General features: G+C 34.0%; 2 protein-coding genes across 2 annotated transcripts in view; one reads left to right on the top strand and one right to left on the bottom strand.

Moving 5' to 3' along the window:
* LOC110802987 (protein FAR1-RELATED SEQUENCE 5-like) overlaps positions 1-14,552 on the top strand; it is a 29,601-nt gene extending 15,049 nt beyond the window's left edge. Inside the window, exons 2-7 of the mRNA XM_056835726.1 lie at positions 11,283-11,894; positions 12,121-12,388; positions 12,587-13,227; positions 13,324-13,468; positions 13,874-13,955; positions 14,037-14,552. Coding sequence (XP_056691704.1) covers positions 11,283-11,894; positions 12,121-12,388; positions 12,587-13,227; positions 13,324-13,468; positions 13,874-13,955; positions 14,037-14,552 — 2,264 coding nt within the window. The remainder of the gene's footprint in view (positions 1-11,282; positions 11,895-12,120; positions 12,389-12,586; positions 13,228-13,323; positions 13,469-13,873; positions 13,956-14,036) is intronic.
* A 5,808-nt stretch (positions 14,553-20,360) lies between these two features.
* On the bottom strand, positions 20,361-23,658 carry LOC110802986 (uncharacterized). Its single transcript, XM_022008441.2, has 9 exons — positions 23,595-23,658; positions 23,390-23,506; positions 23,169-23,300; positions 22,432-22,661; positions 22,292-22,349; positions 22,081-22,206; positions 21,554-21,995; positions 20,550-20,901; positions 20,361-20,444 (listed from the first exon to the last, which is right to left on the bottom strand). The coding sequence occupies exons 1-9, from the start codon at positions 23,656-23,658 to the stop codon at positions 20,361-20,363; spliced, it is 1,605 nt and encodes a 534-aa protein (XP_021864133.2).
* Between the last annotated feature and the right edge of the window lie 102 nt (positions 23,659-23,760).

Here is a 23,760-nt window from a genome sequence, read left to right as displayed (position 1 = left end):
CAAGAGTAAGCTGTGGATTAATATCATTAATTCCACTTGAACTGAAGCGGCCTCTAGCTAGGCATTCAGCTCACTTGATCTCACTGAATTATTAACTTGTTAATTAATACTGAACCGCATTTATTAGACTTAACATAGAATGCATACTTGGACCAAGGGCATTATTTCCTTCAAGTATGAATAGTCTGGACAAAACGCTCACTGAGCTTCACGGTATGCTGAAGACCGCTGAAAAGACGCTCAAAAGTGATAAGCAGGATGTGCTTATGGTGCGTGGGGGCAAGTTCAAGAAATCTGGAAAGAAGAGGAATGCTAAGAAAGGTGGCAACAAGGCCAGCCCAACTAAGCAAACTGGCGCCAAATCTGCAAAGAGGAAGGTCAGTCAACCCACTTCTTAATCCGAATGCTTCTACTGCAAGAAGAAGGGGCATTGGAAGAGAGATTGCTTGAAGCTAAAGGAAGATCAGAAGAACGGAACAGTCGTTCCATCTTCAGGTATTTTCGTTATAGACTGTATACTTGCTAATTCAACTTCTTGGGTATTAGATACAGGTTGTGGCTCACACTTATGTTCCAATCCACAGGGACTAAGAAGAAGTAGAAAGTTAAGCAAGGGTGAAGTCGACCTACGAGTGGGAAATGGAGCACGGATTGCTGCATTAGCTGTAGGAACTTACTATTTGTCTTTGCCCTCCGGGCTAGTTTTGGAACTGGAAGAATGTTTCCATGTTCCAAGTCTTACTAAAAACATCATTTCAGTTTCTTGCTTAGATGCTAAGGGATTTTCCTTTTTAATAAAAGACAATAGTTGTTCGTTTTATTTTAAAGAGATGTTTTATGGATCTGCTAGATTAGTCAATGGACTTTATTTATTAGATCACGACAAACAAGTATATAACATAAATACCAAAAAGGCCAAAAAGGATGATTCAGATCTCACCTATCTGTGGCATTGTCGATTAGGCCATATAAACTTGAAACGCTTAGAAAGACTTCAAAAGGAAGGAATTCTAGAACCATTTGACTTAGAGGATTATGGTAAATGCGAATCATGTTTACTTGGCAAAATGACAAAGCAACCTTTCTCTAAAGTTGGAGAAAGAGCAAATGAACTATTGGGTTTAATCCATACAGATGTATGTGGACCAATGAGTACAAATGCTAGAGGTGGTTTCAGCTACTTTATCACTTTCACTGATGACTTCAGTAGGTATGGTTATGTCTACCTAATGAAGCATAAGTCTGAATCCTTTGAAAAATTCAAGGAATTTCAGAGTGAAGTAGAGAATCAATTAGGCAAGAAGATTAAGGCACTGCGGTCTGATAGAGGCGGTGAATATCTGAGCTATGAATTTGATGACCATCTGAAAGAATGTGGAATTCTATCAGAATTGACTCCTCCTGGAACACCACAATGGAACGGTGTGTCAGAACGGAGGAACAGAACCTTGCTAGACATGGTCAGGTCAATGATGGGTCAGGCCGAACTTCCATTAGAATTTTGGGGACATGCACTAAATACAGCTGCACTCACTATAAATAGAGCTCCGTCTAAAGCTGTCGAAAAGACTCCATACGAATTATGGTTTGGAAAGCCTCCAAATGTGTCTTTTCTTAAGATTTGGGGATGTGAAGTATACGTCAAACGATTAATTTCAGACAAACTTCATCCAAAATCTGACAAATGTATCCTTGTGGGCTATCCAAAGGAAACAAAGGGGTATTACTTCTACAATACATCTGAGAACAAAGTGTTTGTTGCTCGAGATGGTGTCTTTTTGGAGAAGGATCACATTTCCAAAATGACAAGTGGGAGAAAAGTAGACCTCGAAGAAATTCGAGTCGAACAACAAACTCTAGAGAATGCTCAAGATGACATTCAGGATGAAACTCAGAGATCTTTAGAAGAATCTGGTGAGAATCATGGTCAATCTAGAAATGTTACCCCGCGTAGATCGCAAAGATATAGATCTCAACCGGAAAGGTACTTAGGTATTTTGACGAACGAGAGCTATGACGTTCTATTACTTGAAAGTGATGAACCTGCGACTTACAAACAAGCTATGACGAGCCCTAGCTCCAAGCAATGGCAAGAAGCCATGCAATCTGAATTAGACTCCATGTCTGAAAACCAAGTATGGGATTTGGTCGATTTGCCAGATGGCTACCAAGCCATTGGAAGCAAATGGGTTTTCAAACTGAAAAAGGACAAGGATGGGAAACTTGAAGTTTTCAAAGCTAGATTGGTCGCAAAAGGTTACAGGCAAGTCCACGGTGTGGATTACGATGAAACCTTTTCACCAGTTGCAATGCTAAAGTCTATTCGAATAATGTTAGCAATCGCTGCATATTACGATTACGAAATATGGCAGATGGATGTCAAAACTGCTTTCTTAAACGGCGTTTTAACAGAAACTGTGTTTATGACACAGCCTGAAGGTTTTGAGGATCCAAAGAATGCTAAAAAGGTATGCAAGCTAAAGAAGTCAATCTACGGATTGAAGCAGGCATCCAGGAGCTGGAATATACGTTTTGATGAAGCAGTCAGTGACTTTGGTTTCATCAAGAACGCGGACGAATCTTGTGTATACAAGAAGGTCAGTGGGAGCAAAATTGCTTTCCTAGTATTATATGTCGACGACATATTGCTTATCGGAAATGACATTCCTATGTTGAACTCTGTCAAGATTTGGCTTGGGAAATGTTTTTCGATGAAGGATCTAGGAGAAGCACAGTACATATTGGGCATCAAGATTTACAGAGATAGATCTAAAAAGATGATTGGACTTAGTCAAAGCACTTATATCAATAAGGTGCTTGATAGGTTCAAGATGGCGGACTCCAAGCGAGGCTACCTACCCATGTCTCATGGAATGACTCTAAGCAAGACTCAGTGCCCAAAAACACTTGATGAGCGTAGACGAATGAATGGGATTCCATATGCATCATTGATTGGTTCAATAATGTATTCTATGATATGTACACGCCCGGATGTTGCGTACGCACTCAGTGCTACGAGCAGATACCAGTCAGACCCAGGAGAGGCGCATTGGACTGCTGCCAAGAATATTCTGAAGTACCTGAAAAGGCACAAAGATGACTTCCTGGTCTATGGTGGAGATGATGAATTAATTGTTAAAGGCTATACGGACGCAAGTTTCCAAACCGACAAAGATGATTTTAGATCACAGTCTGGGTTTGTCTTCTGCCTCAACGGAGGAGCAGTAAGCTGGAAAAGTGCTAAGCAAAGCACCATTGCGGATTCTACAACTGAAGCGGAGTACATTGCTGCACATGAAGCAGCAAAGGAAGCTATATGGCTAAGGAAGTTCATAGGAGAACTTGGTGTAGTCCCCTCCATTAAAGGACCAATAGCCCTGTATTGTGATAATAACGGAGCTATTGCACAGGCAAAAGAGCCTAGACACCACCAGAGAGTCAAGCATGTACTTCGTAGATTTCACCTTCTACGAGAGTTCGTTGAAAGAAAAGAAGTCGAGATAAGCAAAATTGGAACTGATGACAACATATCAGATCCATTAACTAAACCTCTGCCGCAGGCGAAGCACAACTCGCACACTGCAGCTATGGGAATCAAGTATATTGGAGAATGGCTTTGATGTCTCTGTTTAATGTTTTAAAGTTTTAGAGTTTAAATCTTTGTAAAACATTATTGGTTAATCATTCACAATAAATGAAATGAATTCATTTTACCATTTAATTTGTGGTTTATTAAATGATGAGTCCCTTCAATTTGACGATATATTCAAGATAGACTGTCAGGACCAGTCCTGTGACTAAGAAATGTCTATCAAGTGAACTTGAATGTCAAAGGTTGAAAATGGTCCCTAATCGGAGTTTTCTATAAAATTGGACGCATAGAAAACGTTAGACGATTAGAATGCAAGATAACTAGTAGTTCTGTTTCTTGAACTATGTGGACATGGCAATGTCATAATCATTTGCATAGATACTTACTTTGGGAAGACTAGTATCGGACAAGACCTATGAAACTTTACTGTAAGAGATGAAAGTCTGTCATAAGTAAATTTCATTAAATTATTAGACACTAAATCCTCAATACCTGAGTGATTTGAGATTACTTGTTTGAGAACTGGTTGCTTTGACGTTGACCAACCGTCGCACCGTAAAAGGAGGCTATAAAGGCAACGCTCAGGTAATCACCTATCAAACGAAGTCTAATCTCAAGATCGCAAGATTGGGATTGTCCTCCCATAAATCGGGATGAGATGCTTAAAAGTTGTACAAGGCCACTCGGAGAGCTAGAAACTGTGAAATGCATGGCCGTGCTCGGATGAATCATAGGCTATGATTATCTGTTTATTTGATCAGTTGAACTCTGAAACCGAGGAACACCTCTGGATGTAATAAGGATGACAACTCTTACCTTATGTTCAAGAGCAAGCATCGAGCGACAAAGGAATTAGGAAATGCACACTTGTCCCTAAGGACAAGTGGGAGACTCAAGGAAATAATGCCCTTGGTCCAAGTATGCATTCTATGTTAAGTCTAATAAATGCGGTTCAGTATTAATTAACAAGTTAATAATTCAGTGAGATCAAGTGAGCTGAATGCCTAGCTAGAGGCCGCTTCAGTTCAAGTGGAATTAATGATATTAATCCACAACTTACTCTTGACTGAACCCGTAGGGTCACACAAATAGTACGTAAACGGATCAAGTATTTAATGGCATTAAATACTCCATCTATGAATATTCGGAACCGACGGATCTTGGTTTCAGTGGGAGCTAAGATCGTCACAGGCAAGAAATGAATACTCCGGAAACGATGATATTGCCGGAAACGGAAATATGGATCGTATCGGAAATATAAATATTATCCAAGTCGTAGATGTTGCCGGAAACGGAAACATGGTACGTATCGGAAAATATTATCGGAAATGGAAATATTGCCAGAATCGGAAATATTGCCGGAAACGGAAATATTGTCAGAATCGGAAATATTACCGGAATCGGAAAATAATTCCGGAAACGGAAATATTAAATATTTGTTCGAAACGGAAACTAATTCCGGAATCGGAAATATTAAATATTATTCGTATCGGAAATGAATTCCGGAATCGGAAAATTTAATCGGAAGCGCATCGTACGAATAAGCATCGGACGAGGCCTGCCGGACGAGGCCCAGCACGAAGCCAGGCCATCGCCCAGCAAGCCAAGCGCGCCGCACAAACAGCCACGCCAGGCCCAGCGCAAGGCCAGGCCCAGGAGGCTGCGCAGCGCGCACAGCGCGCACAGCACGCGCAGCGCGCAGCGCGCGCGAGCGCTGCGTGGGCTGCTGCTCGCGCGCACGCATGGGGCCCATCGTGGCAGCCGTGCGTGTGTGTGCAAGTGTTTGTGTTCGTGCACGTTTCCTAAAACATGCAGAGTTCGGTTAATGATTAAATTCCTAATTCTATTTGATAAATTAATTAAATTAGAGTTCTTGTAGGATTCTAGGTTTAATTAATTTGTATCTGAATAGGATTTCGATTCCCTTTCCATACCCCTATAAATATGAGGCTAGGGCTCACAATTTATAACAAGTTTCAAAGTATTCAAAAGTGAGTTTTTTGAGAGAAAATTAAAACACACATCTTGCTCATAAAAGTGCCGAAATTTTCTAGTACCTTAAGGGCGATTCTAGGTGGTCAATCTTAAGGCGGATCCGGACGTGCTGTGGACTATCTACGGAGGGACGACACTTGGAGTCCTAAAGACTTGTTCTTGTTCGGTTCGGGCGCAGCTAGGGAGGGCACGCAACAAAGAGTATGCATCTAAATTATGCTATATGATTATGTGTAAATAATATGTTGTCCTGGGTTAATGGTTGTTTCTGCATGATCTATGTAATGTCATATGTATCATAACCTTACAAATTTGAGATTAGAGATGCACATGTGAACTTTCCAAATAGGTTATCAACTAGAAGATGTGGGTGTGGAAGTGGCAAATTTCTGGAATCCCCTGCAAGCATGCACTAAGGGTGATTTATGACCAAAGTTGAACCCCATTGATTTTGTCTCCCCATTCTTCAAGTCTGCTTACTAACAGTTAGTCATTTTTTGGTGAATTGTAGGTGCACAAAGTTAAACTAGCTTAGGCAAGATGTTTTTGTGCAGTTTCAGTGGCATTTGTCCACTCAGAATCAGTTTTTGTAAAGCTAATATGCTTTAACAAGTGTTTATGGAACTAAGTCTCACTTTATTGCTTGAAATTTGTTACAAATCTACTTCATTGCTATCCAAATCAGAAATGCAAAAATTATTACACCAATTTTTATTGCAAAATTGAATTGTTGTTTCTGTTGTTTCAATTTCTTCTTCAGTAGCTTGAACTCCTCATGCATTCCCCTGTTTTCTTCATGCCCTTGTTCATCTCTGTTTCCCTTGCTCTGAACTTCATCAAGTGTCTGCTCAGCAAAACCTTTGCACCACTTGAAATTGTCGCAAGGATCACATTGTAGTAAAGCTTTTGCAGAGTTTTAGTCGTTTTCGAGCTCCTAATTGCAAATCTTCTCCCACCATAGCAGTTCTTATTAGGAACTCTTACGTATGATAAATTTGGGATGGAAGAGGATTCGGATTTTGAATTAGAACTCATGGATAATTAGGAAATGGAGGGGTAAACATGCAGCAAGTCAAGTGAACACTAGCTTTACTTATAAGCAGCAAGAACATAACGACTACATTGTAATAAAACTAGCCGTTGGATTCAAATTCTGCAGCTTAAAAGGAGTTTGGGTATTTGGTGCAAACATCTTTATAAACAGGTGTATACTATGCAAAAAGTTTATAAATAGGTGTATTTGGTGAATTATAAACATGACTTAACGGAGGACTACCAGAAAGTCATAATAGGGGTATTTGGTGAACAGTACGGAAAATATAGGGGTATTCTATGTTGAAACGCGCAGGGGTATTTGGTGCATTATTGCAAACCTCAAGGGCATTTTATGAAAAAACCGTATATTATATATATGCCTATGGATATGGATGAAGAATAAGAACTTACAGTTAGTTTTCTCTCTTCCTCTCTATCCCTCTCTCTCCCCTTTTATATTTATAATGGTATGTTCATTGTTTCTTTTATTGAAACAAGAAGTGAAATACATGTATATTGTTAAACTCACTTTTAGAACATAACAAAAGTCGTGCATGGCACGGGATCAATGCTAATTTTATTTATTTATTGTCCTATACGTAGTATAATTCTTGCTTCTTTACTACTAAAAAAACAATAATCTATATATCAACGCAATTGTTGTCAAATCAAACTTCTTCGACTGCCCATCTTGTTTCACCCCTCTTTCGAATTACTAGACACATACTAAATAGTTAAAATCGAATTTACTACGTGACAACTTTATTTGAAAGGGATTAATACGAACTACAAAGTTGTATATTGAGATGGAGTGTCACTTTGTTCGTGGTGAATGGTTAAATACTTAAATGCTAATCTTTCTACGTTGTATGTTCCTACTGGTCATCAATTGGCGGATATTCGAACAATACAAACTTTTATATAATGCGGTCTTACACAAAAGACCACATTGGTGTCGTATAAGTTAAACGATGAAATCAATTAGTTAAGCACTGAAACTAATTAGTTAACCAATTAAATTAACTAGTTTTTTTGCCCGTGCTACGTACGATATATATTTTTTAATCAAATTAAATAATAATGTTAGATATAAACGTTGAAGGTCGGGCAATTAACTAAATAATAAAGTATTGATTAATTGGGAGTTTTAAGAATATTAAAAGTTTTTCTATTTTATATTTAGGGAAAGTTGTACAAAATAAGTTAAAGTTTATAAAAATAAAAGAGATTTTAAGGTGGTGACAAGTGGGCACACAAATATTTCTGTTTAAAAATATTAAGATAGATTATGGAATATGAAAGAGGGAAAAAAGAAAATATGAGAGTGGTTAATTATCTTTTGCTTCAACAAATACATGAAAGGACACTTTGAAAAATGTTAGTTACTAAGATTATTGAGGAGTTTTATCAAAGAAAATAATATTAAATTAGAAAAAATTAGGAGATGACAAGTGGCACTCCAAACTCTCTGCTATTAAATAGTAGTATAGATTAGAAAAATAAGGAGATGACAAGTGGCACTCCAAACTCCCTGCTATTAAATAGTAGTATAGATATAGATTAGTTAAGTACCGCAATTTTTTGGCTGCCCTCGGGTACAGCCAAGCTGGTTGTACCCCTAACCAAACGACGTTGTGTGATGCGGGTACAGCCAGCGCTGGCTGTAACCCCCCGAAAACGAAGTCGTTCAGCATCTTTTTATCCCCTTCCTAAGTTTCCTAAGTTTCCTAACTTTCTTTTTTTTTGTTACTTTTTTTTCAAGTTGCGCAATTTTTGTTCTTAGGGTTTATTTCGATTTTTTCTCTCTCCTATTTTCTCTCTCCTCTGTTTCGATGGAGCTCGTAGTTATGGAAAATTCTGAAGCTCTTTTCGAATCTAATTCTGGAATTTTAAGTACATTGATGTCAGAATGTAAGTTTATATTTTTATTATTTTCATTTATTTGTTTTGATTTCAATGTTTTTGGTTTTGATTGTTTTCTATTTTATATTTTGATTTTGGATAAAATGTGTTTAGAATTTTGTTATTTTTCGTGTTTTCGCTGGATATTTCAATTTTGATTTGTATCTTTGTTTTTGTTTTCTGCAGAATTTCTTATTTTTTTTGCAATTGTACGTTAGTTTTTGTTCCATTTTTATTCATAATTTTATTTATTATCAATGTATATAATGTTAATGAATTTTTAGCTCAGATCTTATGAACATTGATAACACAATAATATACGCATTTTATGTGCCATATTAGTCCATTGTCTGTCATATTTCTTTCATATTTTAATCTTAAAGTGCTATTATTCGTTATTTTTGATGTTTCTCTCCTGTGTTTGTTTTATTTTGTTTTGTAGGAAATAACTCAAGTTGGTAGACCTCATAGAAGATGTTGGTAGAGTGAGTACGAGTGTACGATGTCTATGAGCCACCCACGTTTACAAGGTGTTTACATTGTGTTATAAACAAGAGTTCAAGACAAATACAAGAACACCGGGCAGCCAATACCACGGCGTACCCGTGGCCTACTTTACATCCCACACCCGAGCCGTGGCAGCCTTCTCTCGGTCCCGTATTGAATGTTTAATGAGCTAATTATTAGAGTTTAATAACTAGTATACTTCTTATTATGCCTAGGTATAAATACAAGTAGTATAGAATACCTAAATCTTCTTCCGTCGATTTTTATCAGAATGCTAGCGAGGGTGTACTGCATTTTTTCATTGTTTGATTATTTTTCGTAGATTGACGTGAGTTGTGAGCTTGGAGTCTTATTTTGGTTCAATTACGTAAGTTTGACCTTGTTTCTTGGTTTTTGAAACAAAATTATCATTCAATTCAAAGCTTAATTAACAAGTGTTGTTGCTTTCGCTTATATCGTCTATTATCATTAGTTATGTTCTCCTTAATATATTATTTAGTTTGTTTAATTAATATTAATATGTGTGAGTAGATTTATAATCTAGGGTTAGGTAAACCCTAGTCATGATTGATGTATGATTTATTCCCTTAAATCCCCAATTTAATTATTTAATTGTTCTTGCTTAATTGATTGTACAATCTTCAATACTAGATTAGCGATAATTAGTATTGTTATCATTCCATTGTCTTTATCGTAACGGGAGTTGGGTTTTGACGGATTTGAATATTTCAATTAAGGACATGAATTTCTCCACGGGAGTAGGTAGAAGGGATTGTTAGGAAATTACGGTATTGAGTTTAATGTCTTTTATTTGCATGATTCCACGGGAGTAGGTCTTGATTGCATATTAGGGAAGCCATTGATACTCGGGAGAGGTTTATGGTATTATTTAAGGTTTACCTTTACTCGTGAATATTTATTTAATTAGTTTGGGGTAGGAATTTATCTTTACATTGATTATGCTAGTGGTGATGCTTAACTCTATGTGTTTTTAATCCTTGACTTTAGTATTATTATTAATTACGTTTTTAGCTAGAATTAGTTTAATTATCCGTTCTAAATCGTTGTTTGGTTACTCACTTAGTATTAATTCAAGTCAGTTTAGCTAGTTTTTAATACATTAGTCTCTTGGGATTCGACCCTTACTTGCCCGACTACATAGTTAGGAGGTCTAGTTAGGTTATTTTTGATAGGCACGCGACAGCCTTGTCAAACATTATATATTTTGATAAAATACATATTATGTTATGAATTTTTGAATTGTTCTGTCCCAAAAGAAAAAATTGTTCATTGTTTAGTTATGACATTCTTAACAAATTATGAATATTCAGTTCAAGGAAATTGAACATTGTCTACAATAATAATGAACATTTTATTTAATGACTTTGAATGTTACGTATATTAGTAATGAACATTGCATTGAAATATATTGTATCTTTTTTATTTAGATAATGAACATTCTATTGTATTATGTTGAACTTTCTATTAAGAGTTATTGATCATTACCTATGTTACAATGAACATTTTATTCAAGTATTTTATCTTTATTAATATTTTAAAATGAACATTTTATTTAATGATTTTGAATATTACCTATGTTCGTAATGAACATTTTATTTAAGTACATTGAACAACACCTATTTAAACAATGGACATTCTATTTTAATATTTTTAACATTACTATTTTAATATTGAACATTTTATTTAAGGATATTGAACATTTCAAATTTCAAAATGTTACTCCCTCCGTTTCTTTTTGTTGTATCCGTTTCTATTTTAAGCATTTCATATTGTTGTATCCATTTAGAATCTATTCTATTTTTGGACATACATTTTATCCTAAAATACCCTTACATTTCTATCTAATTACCAAAATACCTAAAGATTCTACCCATATTCCCACCTAATTTTCCCCACCCATAATATTTAATTCTTTTCCCTTCCCCATATACTCACTCTCTCACCTCCTTTATCACCCATCATTATCACTCCTCTCTCTTACCTTATTTCTTTATTATTTTCTCACTCCTTTATTTATTATAATCTCTTACACCCAATCATTTCTCTTACACCCAATTATTACACTTATATCCATACAAACCAATATTCCAATTTTCTTAAAAATCACACCAGATTCCAAATGGATACATCAAAAAGAAATGGAGGGAGTAGTTATTATTGAAATTGATCATTCACTATATTAACATTGAACAATCACTATTTTAACATTGACCATTTCTTCCATTTGCAGTGAATAAGGAAGTAAGTCTTTTTGTTGAAGGGTCAGAATCTATGTTAATGATGAAGGAAGCTAAAAATGAAGACGAAGCTTATGATTTGTATAATGAATATGCTTTTAGTAAAGGTTTTGGTACTAGGGTTGGGAAAGGTCGGAAGCGTCAAAACAGTGAACTTTATACTATGAAACGGTTCTTGTGTAGCTGCGAAGGGGTTAAAGATGAAAAAAGGAAGAGAACAAGGTCTTATGCTAGATTGGATACGCGTACTGGGTGTACTGCTTTTGTTCAGTTTTCTATTGGTAAGGATGGTGTGTGGACGGTTGTGAATCATAATATGATTCATAATCATGCTATGGTTCCTCTAAATAAGAGGCATTTGATAAGATCACAAAGGAAGGTTAGTAAGGAGGCTCTTTACTTTATGTCTACTTTAAAAGCTAGTGGTGTTAAAGTGTCTGATACCTTGAGGGTTTTGAGGAAAGAAGTAGGCGGATCACCTATGGTCGGTTTTACAGCTAGTGATACTTATAATGCTTTATCACGTGCAAAAGCCAATAAACTTGAAGGTCATGACTGTCATCAGTTAATCAAGTATTTTGCTCAGAGAAATTCCAGTGAAGAAGGTTTTTTATTATGACTTTGAGCTTAGTGAAGAAGACGGACTTTTAAGTTTCTTTTGGCGTAATGGTAGGATGAAGAGAGATTATGATTATTTTGGGGATTTATTAATTTTTGATACTACTTATAGGACCAATAAATATGATATGATTTGTGCTCCTTTTGTTGGTATGAACCATCATTCTAATAATGTTATGTTTGGAATGGGTTTTGTTATCAATGAAAAAACAGAATCTTTTAATTGGCTTTTTCAAACTTTCCTTACATCAATGGGTGGAAATCCCCCAATAACCATTATGACAGACCAAGCTCCATCCGTTGTTGCCGGGATAAGGAATGTTTTTCCAGATGCTAGACATAGATTATGTACGTGGCATATTGGGGAGAATTCAAAGAAGCATATTGGGCAATATAGAGCTTTAGATGGTTTTTCTGACATATTCAATTATCTTCTGAAGTATTGTGAAACTGCTGCTGAATTTGAATATCATTGGCCAAGGTAATTAATTTGGATTACTTATTTACTTCAAATTAATAAATAATATGTACTTGTAACCTTGTGAATATCTACTTATAAAGAAATGAACATTTTAGTATTTCATGTAAATACTAAGTTATATGCTTTTTCTGACTCTGAACAAATAGGTATATTCTGATGAACAAATTTGATGTTTATATTGAACATTTTGTTTTTCAGAATGTTGACTCACTATAAATGCGTTGAAAATCCATGGTTGAAGAATTTATATACAATCAGAGAGATGTGGTGTCCTGCTTATTCTAAGAACTATTGGTCTGGTGGTGTGTTATCATCACAGCGTTGTGAAACTACCAACAAGTCAGTTTCCCATCGACTTGATAAGACACAAGGGTTATGTGATTTTTATCATGTTTTTTTGGATGTTATTTCTGAGTGGAGGAGCAAAGAGAATGGTCATGAATACAGAAATTGGAAAGGTAGACCAGAAGTTGCAGCTGCAAATTGCGGAATTCTTCTTCATGCGAGAAAGATTTACACTATAGAAGCATATGTTTTGTTTGAAGAACAATTTCTTAAAGGGATGGCATGTTCTCAAGAAGAAAAACGCGGAAACACAGCTACAGAGAAAAGTTATTATGTGTGGAGGCCTAAAAAAGACTTGATTAAACATGAAGTTCAGTTTAACCACGAGACTTTTTCAGTGGATTGTACTTGTCAGTACTTTACTGAAATGGGTTTTTTATGTTCTCATGCGCTTCGTGTTTATCATGTGCATTGTGTCCCAGAGATTCCCAATCTCTATATATTGAAGAGGTGGACAAAAGCGGCTATGTGCAGTCATTTGGTTGAAGATGATGGTGAAAAGTCCAATATAGTTGCGGCTTCTGTTTGGAGGGCACAAACCCTTAGGAATTTTGTTAAGCTTGTTATGTCTAGTCAAGATTCTCTTTAAGCTAGGGCTGAGGTTGATTCTGCCTTTGGTCTTTTAAAAGAAAAAGTGGAGAGTATTAGGGGTACTATTGATTTTTCTGATCCTAAAGTGGGTGAAGATATCTTTGTGCCCTTAGTAAAAAAACCCACAGAATTTAAGGAAAAAAGGTGAGAGGAATGACAGATTGAAGAGTACAGTTGAGAAAATCTACAATAAAGCTAAAGGGAATTGGAGGAAGAGAAAAGCAAAATTTACAGGTGCAACAAGGTTTAAGGCTAAATCTGCAGTCATGGTAAATATTTATTAATATTGAACATATTTGTTTTATAAATTGATCATTTGCTCATAACTAATTGAACATTCTTTTTTTCTTTTTTTTTTTTTGCTTGGTTTTTGCTGGAGTTGGATGAAGTTGGTGCCCCTGTGATTTTCTCTAATTCTCTTAATGACTCATCTAATCTAGTTGTACTAGATCCTTCACTATTTTAGGTTGATTTCCTTGCAAAGTTTGAACATTTAGTTATAAATATATTAACATTATTATCTGATAAATGATCACTATATTATTTCAGGTTGATGCTTCTTTTCCGAAGCCAGCTCCAATATTTTAGAAGAGGTGCTGATGTTGATAAAAATGTAGAATCATCGGATAAGGTAAATATTAATATTTAATTCTTTAAAATGAATATTTAAATTTCTGTTTTTGAATGTCTTTACATTTTGTGTCAATTTTAGGAAAACAATTCAACAAATGAAACCTCAAATGATTCATATGTTCATGGAAGTACTAAAACCGATGCATGTACCAAAGTTAAAGCACCATCGGCTACTAAAGCACCATCGGCTACTAAAGGAACATCGGCTACTAAAGCAAAAGAGGATAAGCAGAGATATGAGTATGATATCAGGAATGCATTTGACTTGGGACTTTCACCATCACCGATGGTTACTAAAGCTCCATCTTGTACTGAAGCTAAAGTTCAAGGACCTATTCATGCTTCAGAAATTATTCAAGTAGTACCTAAAGTTGAAGGATCTATTCAGGCTGAAAAAATTACTCAAGTTGGACCTAAGGTTCAAGGACCTAAAGTTTCATTGGTTACTAAACCTCCGTTGGGTACTAAAGGATCTCATCAATCTGCTATTGATCAAGCTTATTTGAAATTTAAGTATGATGCATTTTTAGCTCTTTTTGATGAATCAATGGCTGCTGAAAAAGCCATTAAAAGTCAAGGATTTAGTAACTATTGATTATTGAGTTGAAAATTTGTACGTGCATTTATCTGTACTGAATCTTTTTGTGTTTGAACATTTAGTTTTAATAGAATGATCATTGAGGTCAAACATTTTGAACATCACTATTTTTCATAATATTTTATGTTTGAATTTTTTTTATTTTTTTTAATACATCCTTCTGAAGTTTATGAACATTTTAGTCAAATATATTCAACATTATCTACTTTTGTTTCCACTTGATATTGAACAATACGTATTTGTCAATGTGTTTTCTGTTTAAAGATTTTGAACAATACGTATTTCAAAGTGAATATTCTATATGAAAATTTTGAGCATTAAGTATTTTAGAAATGAACATTTTATTGAAATACAATGAATATTAGTAATTTAATAATTGAACGTTCTATGAATCATATTGATTATTACCTATTTTTACAATGAACATTGTTTAACGATATTAATCATTATATATAACTTTCATAAAATCAAGCAGTTAATAAATATTTATTTTGTATGCATTATTGAGTTGCAAATTTTTTTGTGCATTTGATTTAATACTGCAAAGGAAACTGAATATTAAACATAAAAGAAATGAACACCAAGTTATATGTTTTTTAACAAACCACCAAAATACCAAAATATTTACTTTACATTGTACTAAAAATCTATTTTTGTTTGTTAACCTTCTTACAACTGCTTAATTTTTCATTAACTCCTTCATGCTTCATTTATGTTTGACTCATGCTTTTCATTTTGCTTTGAAAGCATTAGGAGACCACAGAAAGTGACACGAAGCTTCCTTATTTGATTTGTCTGTATATCATAAATTAAAAAAAAAATTAAAAATGTTTTATAAAATCCAAATACTAAATTATAAAATGAGGAATATAAAAGAAATTCAACAGAGAGAACAATAAAACAGAAAAGAGCAAAACAATAAAAATAAATGAACAAAATACAAAAGAAGAATGAACAAAATTCAACTTACATCATTTGCCTTCAAGTCACAGATCCATTCATGTTCTGGATCACCAGTATAGGTCTCCATGTGCTTCATGACATACACACCGCAGTTTGTATAGTCTTTCATGCTTCTCCATTTCATCTTGAGAAAATTCATTTCATACTTTTGCATTGGTTCTATCTCATAACCAAATGTGCCCATATATTTTGCAAAAGCATCCATCTGGAATTTATGTTCATAATAGTAAGATAAATATCTTTGATTTTACAAATATACATTTAAGAATGATTTATTTCTTACCACAACTTCTGGGTGGCCCTCGTATTTAGCTTCAAATTTTACATTTCTTGGTAGAGGCCTGTTGTCAATTACATCCACAGTTTTAGTGTAATGGTTGATGACTAGGAGATAGAAGTGTTTTGCAGCAAGAACGGGGATGAATATCTGAAAAAGAGGTAATTATTTAAGTTAAAACAATGAATAATTATATACATTAAAATGAACATTAAAGTTTTTGGAATGGTTTAGAAGTTATATAGGTTTACCTGTTTAAATTGATGAATGTTTTTGAAATTATAGTTATCCAGTTCTTCGTTAATCCTGCTTTTAAAATCATCAAGCCTTTTTTCGTAGGAGGATCCTGCTGGACATACCTTGTTTGTGCACATTATATGCTGCATTTAAAGATAATGAACATTCAATTATAAAGATATGTAAAATTAATTACAATGATGATGAACATTTCAATTTAATCATTCGTACTTGTTATCTTAATTTTGTTGAACATTAATTATTTCAATAATGAATATTCCATTTCAAAATTTTGAACATTATGTATTGTAATTATGAACATTCTATTTAAATATATTAAACATTAGTTGTTTTAATATTGAACATTCTTTTTAAGAAAATGATCATTTTATATAAACAAAATGAACATTTTAAATAACATCAATTATTATACTTACATATGGAACTGTTGAAAGGAAGAGTTTATCTTTATGGCCCTTTGCATTTAAATACTTTGACCATGAATCAATCACACAGTCAACCACTTCCGCTTCATCAACCAGTGTTTTCATGTCCTCTCTATTGATGTAGTTATATCCATCATAATAAAGAACCTCACTACAAACAGGAAGTAAATTAGGAGAAAGTATAAGAATTTAAATTTTAAATTATTTTTACGTGAAATTAAAGAAAATACATGTTGTCCTGACCACTTAAGACATAATCTGCTAGGCTTTGATGCATTGTGTCCAGATTTTTGAACAAGTCTCGATACTTGACCAAATATGGAGAAGAGAAGGCAGCCTGTAGTTTGTGAATCCTTTGGGGTCTTTTTCCTTTGTCACCTTTCTCATTTCTGTATATACTAAAAATTTAACAAAAAATCAACATAATTATAAAAATGAACATATAAGATTAAGAGTATGAACATATAAGATTAAGAGTATGAACATATAAGATAAATAAAGAGATAAAAAATTCAACAAGAAAGAATATAAAATTCCAGAAGAAGAACCAAGAAGTTAACCGGTTTGAACAAGAAAGAACAAAAAATTTTAAAATATGAACATATAAAGTAAAAGAATGAACCAAAAGTACAAAAAGAAAGAACATAACATTCCAGAAGAATGATCCAAGAATTTAACAAGTTTGAAAAAGAAAGAACAAAAAATAGAAGAGTATGAACGTATTTAACACGTTTGAACAAAACGTATAAAAAGAATGAATATTAACGAAAAACAAAAAGATTAAAAAATTAAATCATGACATTTTAAATAACCAAAACATTATTATGTCTTTAAAATAGTTTTCATAATATAACCAAAGTTTCACAAATACAAATTCAGTCTAAATACAGTTAAAATTTACCCTTCTTCTTCATCTTTTTTTCTCCTTTGTCTTCAAAAATTTCGTCCAATTTCAAATCTGTTTTTGTGCTTGAAATTAATGTTGATATTGAGACTTCATTCAATGGAGTTTTTGGTGAAGAAAGAGAAGATTGTTCAACACCAATAGATAGTTCAGCTTCCACTGCTTGTTGCACCTGCGCCTGTGTAGGAGTATGAGGTTCTGCTGGCTCCTCAACCATTTGTGGTGCAACCTTATTCTCAAGCACTTGTGGTTCAGCATTTTCATTTGTCTTATTTGTTGCAGGCTGCTCCTCAACCCCATCTGGTGTAACCTTCTTCTCAATCACTTGTGGTGCAGGATCCTTTTCACTTCTCACTTCTGGTGCAGGCTCCTCTTGAATTACATTAGTTGCAGGCATCATTTCTGATACATGCAACTCAGTCTCCACTGTAGCTGCATCCAAGCTCACAATCTCCTCTGGTTGTACAACAATCTGCTCCACTGTTGTTTTTGGTTCTTCTAAAGCTGGTTCACTCACTTCTGATTCTGCTTGCATCATTTTCTTAGCTTTTGCAATTTCATTTTCTTTTTTCTCTTCCTCCCTTCTTTGTTTTAGATTCAGCATAGCAGAAGCCAAAGATTCATCTATTTCTTCCAGTGAAAAACTTGGCGTAGAGGTGGATGTACCAGCTTTCTCACCTTTCAACTTGTCATCATCTACCATCGGTGATGATGAAAGTCCCAAGTCGAATGCATTCTTGATATTATACTCATATCTCTGCTTATCCTTTTGTGCTTTCTTTTTCTCCAGATTAATTGCATCCAACAACTCTTTTTCTTTCTCCAATAGAGCCTTAATGAAGTCATCAGACCACTCATCTTGGCTTAATGATGGTTCTTTTTCCATTTTTGACAAGAACTCTTCCACTTTAGATACCAACTCATTTCCTGGGAAGAATTCTTGCACCTTCTTCAGTGAATCAGAAAGCTTTGACAAATTGTCACCAACAACTTGAATTATACCCACAAACTCATCTATGAACTCATGTGTTTTAAAACCAATTGACATACATTAGGGAATAGTAAACTTTTAGGTGTTTCAGTTTGATCTTTTAGAAGTAAAAGTATGAACAACTATATATACTGAATGACACTTGTGTACATACACAATATATGTTAGGTTATGATACATATGACAAAACAAAAATCATGCGGAAAACCTTAATGCCAGGAAACATATTATTTACACATAATCATTTAGCATAATTTAGGAGCATACACTTTGTAGCGTGCCCTCCCTAGCTGCGCCCGAACCGAACAAGAACAAGTCTTTAGGACTCCAAATGTCGTCCCTCCGTAGATAGTCCACAGTACGTCCGGATCCGCCTCAAGTTAGACCAACTAGAATCGCCCTTAAGGTTACTAGGAATTTCGGCTATTGTGTTTGCAAGTGTATGGCTGATTTTTCTTTCAAAAACTTACCCTTTGAATACTTCAATTGTCTCTATAAATTATGACCCTAGGCACTTATTTATAGAGGTATGGAAAGGAATTATAATCCTATTAGGATATTAATTATTTTAATTAGAATCCTGCTAGAACTCTATTAAATAATCATTATCTAATAGTTTTAGGATTTAATCATATTTCGAATCCCGATTGCTTTAGGATTCGCGCACGAGCATTGCACGAGCACCGTACACCCGCGCAAGCCTTGCGGCCCACGCTAGGCGCACAGCGCTCGGCCCACTGCTGATGTGCTCTCGCGCGCGCGCCCTTGGCCTTGGTTGGGCCTGGCCTTGCGCTGGGCCTGGTCGAGGCTTGGCGTGCGATGGTGCGTGTGGCTCGCTGGGGGATGGTCTGGCTTCGTGCTGGGCCTTCGTCTAGCGGGCCTCGTCCGATGCTAATTCGTACGATACGCTTCCGATTAAATTCCCGATTCCGGAATTCATTTTCGATACAAACAATATTTAATATTTCCGATTCCGGAATTAATTTCCGTTTCGAACAAATATTTAATATTTCCGTTTCCGGAATTATTTTCCGATTCCGATAATATTTCCGATTCTGACAATATTTCCGTTTCCGGCAATATTTCTGATTCTGACAATATTTCCGTTTCCGGCAATATTTCCGATTCCGGCAATATTTCCGATTCCGGCAATATTTCTATTTCCGATAATATTTTCCGATACGTACAATGTTTCCGTTTCCGGCAACATCTACGACTTGGATAATATTTATATTTCCGATACGATCCATATTTCCGTTTCCGGCAATATCGTCGTTTCCGGAGTATTCACTTGCTAGTGACGATCTCAGCTCCCACTGAAACCAAGATCCGTCGATTCCGAATATCCATAGATAGAGTATTTAATGCCATTAAATACTTGACCCGTTTACATACTATTTGTGTGACCCTACGGGTTCAGTCAAGAGTAAGCTGTGGATTAATATCATTAATTCCACTTGAAGTGAAGCGGCTCTAGCTAGGCATTCAGCTCACTTGATCTCACTGAATTATTAACTTGTTAATTAATACTGAACCGCATTTATTAGACTTAACATTGAATGCATACTTGGACCAAGGGCATTATTTCCTTCAATATATAAGTAAAGAGGCTTGAACACTTATTTTTATCATTTATTGATACAGTTTGAATAAATAACTAAAGAGGTTTGAACATTTTATTACTATATAATGCACTAATTCTTCATTATGTTATTATATTTCTTAGAGAGGTATGAACATTATATGCAAAAATAAAGAACATTTAAGCAAAGGGTTATGAACATTTATTTATATATGTTCTAAAAATATTATTTAACATATTAAAGGAAGGAACATAAGATTAATATTACACATATTTATATTTTGCAGAAGAATTAACTTTAATCTATTAGAATGTGATGTATTTAGTAATACCTTGCGAGTTTGTTTTTCTTCAATATTGATTTTGGGTAACACCTTCCCCAATCCAAAGCCACTTTCCTCCAATTTATTCCGTTTGTGTCCTATTTCCTTTGTCCAGCAGGATACAAGTGGAATTCGTCTTGGAGGAAAAAAGTTCATTCTTTGAACTCTGTCAAAATAGAAAATTTGACATACAAAGTATAAGTGTTAGAAAAACCCTATGATTGATCAAGTACATTAAAATCATAAATTTAGAAGGTGTAAATGATGTTACCGTCAACAACGGCAATGGTCCTGTGAAAAATGTTGCTTTGTCCTTTTGTTTCAGGTTTTTTTTTATCTGTGCAGTAGTTGAGAGCAGTGCCTCCCACACATACTTGCACCAGTTCAAGTTCCGGATCTGCTCATAATTCATCATTGAGAACAAAAATTTGAAGTATGCTTGGTTTGACAATGTGCTCTTGATCAACGTGTTGACAGTCACCACCAAGAAGCTTGTAATGAAATTTGCATCCGGTCCAGCCTCAATTTGGTCTTCTCGACTGTAGTACTTCAAAATTTTCTGAACTGATGGGACCTTATTCCCAAGAGGATTCCACTTTGAATCTATAAAGATCTTTTTCAACCTGTTTTTTTAATGAACAAAATCTAATTAAGATAAACATTCCCAAATAGAAAGAACAACCAATATAAAATGAAAGAACAAACGCAACAACAACTATGAACAATTATGAACAATTATATGAATCAGGGTTATAGAAAAAGAACAAGCATAGACATATGAACAAAATTTAATTAAGAAAAACAAAATTTCATTAAATATGAACAAAATTTAATTAGGATTCCACTTTTCATGTATTAATGTCTTCTTCCATCTGTTTTTGTTAATGAACAAAATTTAATTAAGGAAAACACTTTTGAACATATGACTAAAAACTTTGAACATAAAGGTAAAAAACTTTGAACATAATGGAGAAAAGCTTTGAACATATTGGAGAAGCTTTAAACATAATAAGGAATTTTTTTGAACATAATTGATAAAAACTTTGAACATAAGGAGGAAAAACTATGAATAATTGTATGAGATAAACGCAGAAAAAACTTTTTCTCATTATAATTGTATGAGATAAACTTTCAAATTCTCAATGTATATTAAGCCATACACAATTGAACAAATAACTTTAAGTAAAAGAACATTTATAGTACATGCATAATGCAGTTAGATTTTTGAAGTCTATAACATATTAAAAATAAAAGTATAGACTTAAGATCATTTACCTTGCCATGAATGCAGAAAATTCTTCACTAGCCTTGTCAGACTTTGCCTCAACTATGTCTACTTCACCGCTAGGAAGGCCATATATCTTTTTCACGTCCTCAAATTCTATCAGAATTTTCTCATTCTTTAGCAGATAAAGATATTGGCTGTTTTCCTCAAAGTTGTTACACAGCCATGTAACAAATTGTTGGGATGAAGTAGGTAGCTGGAAATCTAGCAATGCTCCTAGACCAATATTCCGAACGGCCTCCTTCTTCTGTTCATTCATCATGGAAATGAAAGTAATGAATTTTCCATGTCCTCCTCTAACACCAGTTTTTTCTTCCTCTTCTTCTTCTACTCTCTCCTTGTAAATAGCGATTGATTTCTTTGCTTTCTTTCTTGCAGGAACTTCTTTGGTACTCATCGCCAAAGGGGAAGCCTCCCGTTCCACAATTAAAGCTGATTAACAAAACCAAAAATTAATGCAGGAATAATAAGAATAAAAATAAATTACATAGATTCATTCAAGTATTTTTATTTTTACCGTTTTCTGAATTGTGAATATCATCATTTTCATTCTCTTCCTTCACTTCCCAATCCTCATCAGTTATTTTCCTCTTTCTTTTCTTTTCAGCAGGTAGGTTTGCTTTTGGTGTTGTTCTTTTTGATGCTGGAAAAGGAACACATATAAGTAAGTTTTAATAACAATCCTAGAATATTTAATCTTATGGAAAACAAATAAATTTTAGTCTTACCTATTTCTTGTCTTTGTTTTTCGAACATAAGCAACCTATCCTTCACCGGTACTATTTGCTCTGTTAGAGAAGAACATAGAATTAAGAAGTTTTGATAAATATGTAATACAATGTTTAACATTTTATTATACTAAATATACCTTTTTCATCTTTTTTTGTTCTTTCACTTCTTCTTCTTCCCATTCTTCGTCTTCCTCATCTTCCTCATCTTCTTCCTCTTCTTCCTCATTTTTCTCTTCATCCTCTTCTTCCTCCTCTTTGTCATCTCCCTCTAATTCCTCTTCTTCTTGAACCTCTTCTTCTTGTTCCTTTCTTTTTTTCAAACTTTCTTTCATTTTTCTTTTCCCTTTAACTATGACTTTTGCAAGTCCTATCAATAGAACAAAATGGTAAAATTGTTTGAACATATGACCCAAAAACTTTGAACATATGATAAAAAACTTCAAACATAATGCAGAAAACTTTGAACTAATTAATATAGAAAAATTTTGAACATGATGGAGAAAAACTTTGAACATATAACCAAAAACTTTGAATAACTGCATGAGGTAAAAACAGAAAGAATTTTTATCCAAACAAAAATAACATTTTATGATAACCAAATGAACATTCCATGAAAAAAATTTGAACAATGTTAAATTTTATTAAGTTCAAAGTTATTTTATCATATGTTCAAAGTTTTTTGAACATATGATAAAAAACTTGGAACATAATGCAGAAAACTTTGAACTTAATATAGAAAATTTTTGAACATGATGGAAAAAAACTTTGAACATATAACCAAAAACTTTGAATAACTGAGATAAAAACAGAAAGAATTTTTATGCAAACAAAAATAACATTTTATGATAACCAAATTAACATTCCATGAAAAAACTTTGAACAATGTTAAATGTAAAACATGTTTTCTGTTCATCTCTCACTTCTTCAGTATCATTTTTCTTGTTTCTTTTCATTGCAGTCCTAAGAGGAAGAAATCTTCCTTTAACAGATGTTTTTTTCTCAACTCCTGTAAAAAAGATTACAATGTATTTAATATATTAACATTTTATCAAATATCTTAGATTATTGTTTAACATTTTTTTTATATATATTTACCTTTTTGCTTTTTTGTTTTTATGATCTCAACATCCACAAGCTCATCCTCAACTTCTTTCTCAACCCCTTTCCTTTTCTTTGGAGTATTTGTTACTTTGGAAGTAACTTCAGAAACATCTACATTAATAACAAATACTAAGTACAACTTACATAATAATATATTTGAAAATTTATTGAAATAAGATTGAACAATGTAAATATTTACCTTTTCCATCAAATTCTTCTTTTCTAACTATTTCAGCACAAACATTTTGTTGCACTTTCACCATTGATCTTGTACTTCTTCTCGGATTGTATGAATCTGATATGTTGTGCAACTTCTTTTGTAGTGCTTCATCAATAATTATATTTTGAATGGTCTTCTTCTTGTT

This window comes from Spinacia oleracea, chromosome 2 (assembly GCF_020520425.1).
Source record: "Spinacia oleracea cultivar Varoflay chromosome 2, BTI_SOV_V1, whole genome shotgun sequence".
Taxonomy (NCBI): Eukaryota; Viridiplantae; Streptophyta; class Magnoliopsida; order Caryophyllales; family Amaranthaceae; genus Spinacia; species Spinacia oleracea.
Note: the sequence above shows the minus strand (reverse complement) of the source record. Positions and strands in the feature narration are given on the sequence as shown.

Coding starts and splice junctions, on each gene's coding strand:
- LOC110802986 (XM_022008441.2), bottom strand. CDS start 23,658: ATGGTGAAAGTGCAACAAAATGTTTGTGCTGAAATAGTTAGAAAAGAA. Junction 22,207..22,291: donor AAAACAAAGACAAGAAATAG/GTAAGACTAAAA, acceptor TTCCTTTTCCAG/CATCAAAAAGAACAACACCA. Junction 21,996..22,080: donor TATTCACAATTCAGAAAACG/GTAAAAATAAAA, acceptor TTTGTTAATCAG/CTTTAATTGTGGAACGGGAG.